The 9,477-nt window shown below is 33.8% G+C and overlaps 2 protein-coding genes across 5 annotated transcripts; one reads left to right on the top strand and one right to left on the bottom strand.

Moving 5' to 3' along the window:
• Positions 1 to 4,274: 4,274 nt before the first annotated feature.
• LOC120082001 (uncharacterized) lies at positions 4,275 to 9,352 on the top strand. 4 transcript variants are annotated; one of them, XM_039037208.2, is made up of 6 exons: positions 4,299 to 4,466; positions 4,546 to 4,666; positions 4,734 to 4,815; positions 4,896 to 5,012; positions 6,268 to 6,366; positions 8,913 to 9,352. In XM_039037208.2, the coding sequence occupies exons 2-5, from the start codon at positions 4,548 to 4,550 to the stop codon at positions 6,316 to 6,318; spliced, it is 369 nt and encodes a 122-aa protein (XP_038893136.1). In that variant the 5' UTR covers positions 4,299 to 4,466; positions 4,546 to 4,547; the 3' UTR covers positions 6,319 to 6,366; positions 8,913 to 9,352. The 4 variants fall into 4 exon arrangements, with proteins under 4 accessions (XP_038893134.1, XP_038893136.1, XP_038893133.1 ...); XM_039037205.2 differs by having other exon boundaries at positions 8,889 to 9,352; XM_039037206.2 differs by lacking the exon at positions 8,913 to 9,352 and having other exon boundaries at positions 4,275 to 4,445; positions 6,268 to 6,693.
• LOC120080986 (uncharacterized) lies at positions 7,426 to 8,140 on the bottom strand. Its single transcript, XM_039035667.2, has 2 exons — positions 8,104 to 8,140; positions 7,426 to 8,018 (listed from the first exon to the last, which is right to left on the bottom strand). The coding sequence occupies exons 1-2, from the start codon at positions 8,138 to 8,140 to the stop codon at positions 7,426 to 7,428; spliced, it is 630 nt and encodes a 209-aa protein (XP_038891595.2).
• Positions 9,353 to 9,477: the final 125 nt, after the last annotated feature.

The following is a 9,477-nucleotide window of genomic DNA, read 5'->3' as shown; positions in this document are numbered from 1 at the left end:
AAAGAAAATAACAGAAAAAACAAAACAAGGCTGACATACAATAATAAGAAAAAGACAAAAACTGACTCAGCTCTCACTAGTATGGTAGTGAGTATATCATCTTTGTCCGAAGTGACCTAGAAGTTTACAACTCGCCTAAAAGTGTTTGGCTGTGTTTTATAGTAGCATGGCATGCATCTTTGAATTAGAGATATCCACGGGTGGGTGGGATCGAAGATGACTTCCCCATTTTTCGTTTTCGCTCTCTATTTCATTTATCTTTCTTATCAAATTTCTCACGAGAATCAAGGTAGAGGTTTTTCATGGAAAAAACCAGGGGATTGAATTCTCGGTGGGACATTTTTTCCTATTTGATTTGTAAAAAAAAAAAACCAGTTAACGTAAATCGGTAATGAGATGCCAATCCAATTGGATAAACCCAATTTGTGCAACTCCAAGAAAACCAGATTGCTGTAAGTAAGGTATAATCTGTGAATCTAACAATATACTACAATCAATTACTTGTTCTCTTCTACGACACCCTAAAACTACAATAGACTGAGTATCCCATACTAATTGTGAATGATAGGTTGGTTGTTGATATAATTATATTGTGTTAGAAGGACAATAATCCATAATAGACACTGAAAGATTATAAACATAAATTAGATATAAATTAATAAATAAAGAGTTTACAAATTAATCAAAAAGTAGGTTCTAGTAGCTCAGTCCAAATACCAGTAAAAAAATAAATAAAAACATTCCAAACTACATTTTAAAAAATCCAAATAAACATCCCAAAATCAAACCATAAAAGTATCCCCAAAACTTTTGACAAACAATGTAAATAAAAAATCCAAAATTAAATCATAAATAAGACAAAATAAATCACACAAAAACTAACTAGGTCTTAAATATATTCAAGACGATAAAATATCTTATAAAATCTACATGATGACAACCAACACTTAGATAAATAACTAGATCTACTCATCATAGTACATAAACAAATAAAGTCCAAATATACATAGATCTAGATCTTACTTGTTATGATATAATGTGTAAAAAAAAAAAAACAAACCTCCAAAGTAGTAGTAGCGGACGGCGGTGGCAACGACAGTAAGCAGTCAAGCGCGGAAGATGGCAGTGATAGTCGGTTGTGGCAAACAAAAATGGCGGTCGACAGTGATTGATCTGTTGTGGGCAGCATCACTTTAGAGAAAATGGACGATTTGGAACGTGAAGACATCATATTGAGGGAAGGGGCTTGATAAGAAGTTGACCATCATAGGAGAACATGAAGTTTTACAAGAAAAAAAATGAAGCTCAACAAGCTCAACCCAGCTCAATCGAAGCTCATGTTAAAAATTCATGAGAGAGCTTACTAAGTCAATCCAATCATGAGGCAATCAAATGCCTCAAGAACCAATGACAACAGCTAGAGCTAAAAGATTTGAGATTAAATGCTTGCTTTTAAGCTAATTTTCAGCCCATCATGAAGAGTTGCAACCCTCGAAGCTCCAAGAGTCACTTGGATACCCAAAAGTCATAATAAATCTGAAAATTCATATTCATCCACATATTTAATGCATGATGTATTAATTCATTTCAATGTATTTATATTTATTAAGGTTCATGTATGTAGTTGAAGAGTTTTTGTTGAACCTAGTCAATTAGGTGAAAATCTATGTTCTTTTAAGTTGTCTTTTCAATTAGTATAAATACCTATGTATTTTTATCATTTAAACAAGACTTTGAATTTGAATGAAATTTCCTTAGAGTTTATTCTCTCAAGTTTTACGTTTTTTCTTTGTATTCTTGTGTTTATAATGCATGTTTTAGGACTTTCAATCTAGTTTGATCAATTAGATTGTGGAAATTTTGAAATCTTGAAGTTAGGAACAAGTTCTCTTTTCTTCTTGATCATCAATCAATCTTCCAAGCCAAATCTGTTTTGCTTTCTAGGGGTTGCTTACTAATTAGTTGATCGGGGTTATTCTTATTATTGTTGTGGGAGTTCACCTTGTTTATAGGGGAGTTCTCAAATGTGATTGAGGTAGTTTCCCTAAAAAAATTATATCTTTACTTGTTTTCATTTTCATGCCATCTTTCTTTCTTTAAATCCATTCATCTATTTTCATCTTTCTGGTGACTTTTCATCTTCTCATTTTTTTTATTTTTTAATTTCATATGCTATTGTGCTTGTTGAAAACAAAAAAAAAAGTTGTAAAAAAAAGAAAAAGAAATAAATATATTTTATTATTTACTTGTGACCTTTTCGTTTTCTTTTATTTCCTTTATTTTCCAGTATACTTGCTGGAAAAATTGGAAAAAGAAATTGTCTTTTGCATCTTTCCATAATTTATTTAAGAATTTGTTTTTTGAGGTTTTGTAACTTTTCACATTTTATACTATATTGGAATATTCTTGCATGATTCTCACAAGAATACTATAAGATTTAATGAAGTTTGAGATACTAGAAGTCTTATGGTATGTTTCACAAAAGAAGAAATCATCGTGCGTTCGACAAGAGTGATGATAATTTTTGGAAGGATATTCGAGGAAGTTTTGCTGAGTTATGTAATTCGATGGATTACATATCTCAATTGAATGAAGAGATGAAGTTGAAAGTGCAAGCAAGGAAGAATCAAGTCACACAATCTGTTCCAAGTCAAGAAGATTGCCCAATTCTTCAAGATGACCAACCAATTCCAAATGATGGAGATCACTCTCAAGTTGAAAAGGAAGATTCCAATGGTGATGTTATTGAGATGAATGACGGTGATCATCAAAGTTTGAGAGATGAATTAAAAGGTGAAGTAGTTATGGAAAGTGAGGAGAAAGTTGAAATATGTGTCATGAATGAGACCATAACAAATTCTCTATAGAAAAGTGGGGCAGTATAGAAATTGAGAAAATATTAAAAAGTGAAACATTAGAGTGTGATTAAGAGTAGAAGTGAAGGAAAATATTCATGTGAGAAAAATCATGGGAGTAGTTTTCCTACTAACGTTCTTTCCTATTATTTTCCTTGTGTTTAATAGTTGCATTAAAGGCATGATGAGAGATGGTCAAGTTTGAAAATTTTCATCAAAGACGATTGGGGTGGAGTGTGCTACAAAGAAATTTCACATTTGATTTTGGAGGAGATGAAACTTTCAAACTCTTTTCTAAAGTTTGAGATGATGATTACAAAGTTGCTTTACAAGGTGATCTTAAAGATTCGAGGACGAATCTTCTTGAAGAAGGGGAGAACGATAAGAAGTTGACCATCATAGGAGAACATGAAGTTTTACAAGAGAAAAATGAAGCTCACCAAGCTCAACCTAACTCAATCAAAGCTCATGCCGAAAATTCATGGGAGAGCTTTCCAAGTCAATCTAATCATGAGGCAATCATTATGCCTCAAGGACCAATGACAAGAGCTAGAGCTAAACAATTTGAAGAGAGATTAGATGTCATGAAGAGTTGCAACCCTTGAAACTCCAAGAGTCACTTGGACACCCAAAAGTCATAATGAATATGAAAATTCATATTCATCTACATATTTAGTGCTTGATGTATTAATTTATTTCAAGGTATTTACATTTATTAAGGTTGTAGTTGAAGAGTTATTATTGAACCTAGTCAATTTGGTGAAAAGTTGTATTCTTTCAAGTTGTCTTTTCAATTAGTATAAATATCTATGTACTTTTGTCATTTGAACAAGACTTTGAATTTGAATGAATTTTCTTTAGAGTTTATTCTCTCAAGCTTTATGTTTTTTCTTTATATTCTTGTGTTTATAATGCATATTTTAGGACTTTCAATCTAGTTTGATCAATTAGATTGTGGAAAGTTCGATCAATCTTCCAAGCCAAATTTGCTTAGTTTTCTTGGGGTTGCTTACCAATTAGTTAATCGGGGTTATTCTTATTACTGATGTGGGGGTTCACTTTGTTTAGGGTGAGTTCTCAAATGTGATTGAGATAATTCCCTTTAACAGGGCTTTTTGGGACCAGAAACTCGTAGATTGGGTCCATGAGTTCCTACAATGTGGCAGTAGACGATAGACGAATTTTGACCATGGAACGTGGTAATCAACTGGTACACAAATCGTGGACCAGGCCACGTTTACAATGATTTCATGGGCTAGGTCCATGATTTCACTTAAGTAGATGGGATATGTTTTTCGAAAATTGTGTATCACGTCCACGATCCTCTTCCACCTTATTTTTTACATTATTTATTTAAATAAAAAAATTTTAAAAATAATAATAAAAAAAATAAAAAAACCGTAATCGGTAAACCCTCGAATCTCATGCCTCAAATTTGAACCTTCTCACTTTGTTCCTCAATTCTCACGCACTCTCAGGTTTCAGCTACCCTCTTCAATCTTCATTTCACCCTTCACCACAATCTTTCTCCCTCTAACATTACACAACCCTCAATCGCACACCCCAAGATTCTCATTCGCCTGCTTCTAGGTTCGTTCGCAATTCATTTTGGTGAGCATTTAATGGTGATTCGATTGTTATAGTCCTTGTTTTGTTCATTATCGATACATAGCAGCGTTCCATCTTGCAGACATGCGGTTGTATTACGGAGCCAAAGAGATCCTAAAGATTCAAAAATTTCGAAGAATTGTGTCTTATACTGGATTCTATCTTTTCGTTTCCGTTTTGAGCTACGCTTATACAAGCAATACGTGAGTTCAGAGTTTTTCGACACTTTTATTCCTTGTTCTTATCTAATTTTTGTTCTGGGTTTTGCAGAACTAGAGCTGGGTATTCTCGAGGAGATCAATTTTATGCTTCTTACCCTGCTGGAACAGAGCTCTTGACAGACACTACGAAGGTTTTAGCATTCTTTGATTTGGGTTTCACTTTTTTGAATGTTCTAAAACTCGTGCTAATTTTCCATATTGTTTTCTATAGTTGTACAAAGCTGCTCTTGGGAATTGCTTTGAAATAGAGGAATGGGGTCCAATTGAATTCTACATCATGTCTAAACATTTTGAACGTCAAGGAAAATCGCCTTATGCATATCATTCTGTAAGTTTTCCTTGTCTATGGTTGGTGTTCTTCTAGTGTGGGGCATAATTTGATTGCTTCTGAGTATTGAATTTTTATATATTCCACTGATTTTCTAGTCATATTTTGTGTTCAATTTGATGATATCAGTATGGGAGTTAGGGGAAGTGATCATATAGAAGTTGGGTAAATAGTAGTAATGCATGAAACTCTGAAATTTTGTTGGTGTGTCAAGAGTTCAAGAATGTTGTTAAGATGAAAAAGTACCCTTTTCTGAAGTCATTGATGACAATGAAATGAGAAGAGCATGATAATTTCTAGGTTTCGTTAACTGTAGCAAAAAGGATGAAAGAATTATAAAGCTCAATTGTTCAGTTTGAAATCAGCTGGATCGAGAAACTATTTGTTCAAGATGTGAAAAGAAACCAATGTTCAAAGTTACAAAGTCCCACACCATAAAAGAAATCAATAAAATTAAACAATCAATCACTCAAAATAAATTACTAGGGATATAGAAAGCAGTGAACCAATCGATCAATCAGCTGTATGAATGTTCTATCTGAAAGTATACAAATTATAAGATGATATTGAACCTTGGATCTAAATGAATTGTAGTCCAATTTTAGTGTCTTCTAACGTTTCATTTCTATCTTGCGGATGATATCCATTTCTTGTCTTGGTTATTGAATTTTTTTAACTTCTTTTCCTCCAATTTTCTCTGTTGCATAATTTTATATAAAACAATTATTGTTAAGTGCTCCCAAACTAGAAGTTCAGGATTTTTGCCCTTTCCCATTTGGTGTGTTTTTCAAGTTCAGTATGCAAGTTTCACACTTTGCAATGTACAAAATCTAGTGTTAAAATGATTTATAACAAATAAGATTAAACATTGCCACATGAACACTTAAAAAGAAAGTTGATGCATAAGATGAACACATCATCATTTTTTTTTCTGATCAGAGATGAAGCTTTTTCCTTTTCAGATAAGAAACTATTTCATTGATTGATAAAATATCCAAAGGTATACAAAAGAGTCCCGATTGAAGGGAATCCAAAAGATATTTCCAATTTGTAATAAGGTAATGGAAAACTGACTCTTAATGGCTGGTAAATGAGGGATGAGCTTTTTCTGGAGCACTTTTATCTACATCCTCATCCTAACAACTTTAGGGTTGTACTGATTAAAGTGTTAAAGCCTTTTTGCGAGACTTTTAAAGGGAAGTTCATATCCAGGCCATTACCACTAAGTTGCCCATCTTTGTTTAAATTCTTGCAGCAATACATGGCACATCTTCTGTCTCATGGACAACTTGATGGAAGTGGGTAGAAAAACATCAAATCAACCAACGACCAAAGAGCTTGAACTTGTTTACTAGTATGTGCATGAGACTACTCACTTCAAAGCTTAAATTCTACTATTTTGAATTTTAAGTATCCAGTTTCTAGATGACGACTAAGCATAGCCCAGTTAGTTAGGTCACTGATAACCTCATTTATGCAAGTCATAGGTTTAAATCTTCACCACTTTATTTGAATTTTATTATTCTTTAAATAATATATGCATTGATTGCCCTTCTCTTATACCAAAAATTTGTAATTGACATGAAACAAGATTGATGTCCACCTCTTCAATTGTTCCTATTTTCGATATATTGTAGGATGCTATGGTTGAATCATAAGTATCTCTCTGGGATCTGTGCTATGTATGCGTGTGTATATTATAAATATTTTAGGGGTTTAAATTTACTTCTTTCTTTCTTTCTTTTTATTTTTGGTAAAGAAACATTTCATTGATATATGAAAATAGGGATAAGACCCTTGTGAAAAATTACATCAGGGATTGCCAATTGCTCTCTAAAAAGGATAACCTGAAATGACTAAAATGTTGCTTAGTTTTGCACCAAGAAAAAGCAGTAGATAAAATCGTATCCATAAAACAATGGAAGGGGGAAGATAAGTCATTAAAAAGACGATTATTCCTTTCTCTCCACGACTGCCAGAAAAAAGCATGCACAATAGCCAACCAAACTGTCTTCTTGTTACCACCAAATGAAAGACCCACCAAAATAGAAGCTAGAGTATTAGAGATTGAATTAGGGCAAATAAAGTACCACCCAAAAGAAGACAAAATAGTATCCCAAAAATTTGTAGCAAACAGACAATGGAAAAACAGATGAACTAAAGATTTAGCCCGTTGATGACACATGTGGCACCAAGATGGAGAGAGACACATATAAGGAAGACGACGCTGCAAACGGTCAGCAGTATTGATGGCACCCAAGCTAAGCTCCCAAAGAAAAATTTTGATCCGCTTAGGATAGTAGTCTTTCCAAATCATCCAGTAAATATCCAAGGAGGCCGAAGTCCCAATATCCATCAAATCAACCATAAGGGATTTAACAGAAAAGGCATGAGAAGGATCCAGAGGCCAAATCTAGGAATCAAGGGAAGAGCATAACCTGACAGACAACAAATAGTGTGACAAAGTGGTCCATTCCGCAATTTCCAACTCAGTAAGATTATGGCGAAGATTGAGATCCCAAGCATGAGAGGATGAGTTCCACAAGATAGCCATCGAAGCCTCTGGCTGTTGTGCAAGGCGATAAAGCCGTGGAAACATAGCTGATAGGATACCACAGTTAAGCCAAGAGTCATACCAAGAAGAAGTAGAAGGACCATCACCAAGCGTATGACGAATACGGGAAGCCATTAAACCAATATTTTGACAAATAAACCTCCAAGGTGCCTTAAAAGAGGTATGAGAGATAGGAGTAGGCCATATACAATCGATAGAATAGTATTTGGCCACAATAAAAGACCTCCCTAATGCATCATGCTCAGAAAAAAATCGCCCAAGTCCAAGGGTAGAATTTCTATGCTTAAAATTGCCAATACCAAGGCCTCCCAGCAATTGAGGGCGCTGAGATATTTCCCAATTCACATTATGTATGCCAACATCATCATGAGAATCCTCCCAAAAGAAGTCTTGAACCAGCTTATCAAGGCAACTAATAACAAGAGGGAACCCTGAATAAAGATAAGTAATATATAGGGAGATTAGAGAGGGTAGCCTGTATGAAAGTGTGTTTGCCACCCTTCGAAATATAAGCACATTTCCAATTATGAAGCTTGTGCTGAATTCTCTCCATCACCAGTTGCCAGAAAGTTACATGATTGGGATTACCACCCAAAGGGAGGCCAAGGTAAGTAAAAGGCTCGTAATCCCGCTTGAAACCAAAAGAGTTAACCAACCAATCAAATTCAGAATCAAGAACATGAATACCTAGGAGCTCACTCTTAGCCAAATTAATTTCTAGACCAGATGCCCATTAAAAAATACGGACAACATCAAACAAGTTCTGCAAAGCATGTCGCTCGGCAATGGAGAATAACAATGTATCATCAGCAAATTGTAAATAATTTAGAGAAAAAGACGAATGACCAACAGGGTAGAAAAGAAATAAAATTATCCATGCATTATTTATCAAACTTGTGTAAACTTCCTCAAATATTAGTTTTACAAAATGGACAATTAGAGTAAATGCATGGATAATTTTCAAAAGAAAATATAAATGAATAAACTAAATTGATTCATTTATGAAACTTTGGGTGTTTAATTGATACGATTCTTCTCCTCTAAGAAAAATAATTGATAAAATTATAAATTTTACACGAGATTTTTCTTAACAGAATATAATGGAGAGTGTGAATTGATACATTTATAAAAGTTAATGGTTTAAATTAATACAACTATTAGTTCAGAATGTAAGCTCATACAAACCCCAAAGTTTAGAAATATAAATGGATGTTTTCCCTTGTGTTTACATATGGTTAAAAGATTAGTTTTAGGTCAAGATGCTTATACAACAATGTTTTATGTCAAATATAATGTTCTAGGTGAACATAAATGGATTTTTGCAGCCCTGTGTGCTGGATAATTTGATTGCAGCCGACAGTGGGCAAAAGAGCAGCTACTGAAATGGTAAGATTGGGGAAGAATTTGGCCTATAATCATCTCAATGTGAGTCAGTTTCAACAGCCAGATCAAGAAAGCCAGCCTGTTCTGTAACAATCAAACCTTCACTATATTGCCAGAGCCTCCAACAAATCCACGTTCAACAAGAAATTACAGAAATTGCTTAATGTCGGCATAATTTCCTCTCGTTCATCTCAGAAAGACAATCTTTGCCAATGTTGTTTCAACTCCTTTACATAACTATAGAGCATGTGTAGTGAATTTTGCTTCAAGTAACCCCTCTTAGTAAGATTACAAGTTGTAGGCAAAAGATTGTGAACATTTGATTGTTCTTTACATATTCATTGTGCTAAAAGTGTATTAATGTTCAATTTAATTTGAACTAGTGTCTAGCATCATTGTGTTCAACAAATATCCTCCCACATGTCCAACAAAAAACTAAAAAAGAAGAAAAAAAACTATTGAATAGTTCTTTTGTTTATGCTTTTCAAAAAAGCACAAGAAACTATA

This window comes from Benincasa hispida, chromosome 7 (assembly GCF_027475165.1).
Source record: "Benincasa hispida cultivar pf3 chromosome 7, pf3_genome.v1.1, whole genome shotgun sequence".
NCBI lineage: Eukaryota > Viridiplantae > Streptophyta > Magnoliopsida > Cucurbitales > Cucurbitaceae > Benincasa > Benincasa hispida.
The sequence above is the reverse complement of the archived record's forward strand: the minus strand, read 5'-3'. Positions and strand labels throughout refer to the sequence as shown.

Bases quoted from the DNA above. Each gene is read 5' to 3' on its own strand.
- LOC120082001 (XM_039037208.2), top strand. From the start codon at position 4,548: ATGCGGTTGTATTACGGAGCCAAAGAGATCCTAAAGATTCAAAAATTT. The intron at 4,667-4,733 runs GTGAGTTCAGAG...TGGGTTTTGCAG, and splicing joins TACGCTTATACAAGCAATAC to AACTAGAGCTGGGTATTCTC. The intron at 5,013-6,267 runs GTAAGTTTTCCT...AAATTCTTGCAG, and splicing joins CGCCTTATGCATATCATTCT to CAATACATGGCACATCTTCT.
- LOC120080986 (XM_039035667.2), bottom strand. From the start codon at position 8,140: ATGGAGAGAATTCAGCACAAGCTTCATAATTGGAAAT. The intron at 8,019-8,103 runs GTGCTTATATTT...ATCTTTATTCAG, and splicing joins CAAGCTTCATAATTGGAAAT to GGTTCCCTCTTGTTATTAGT.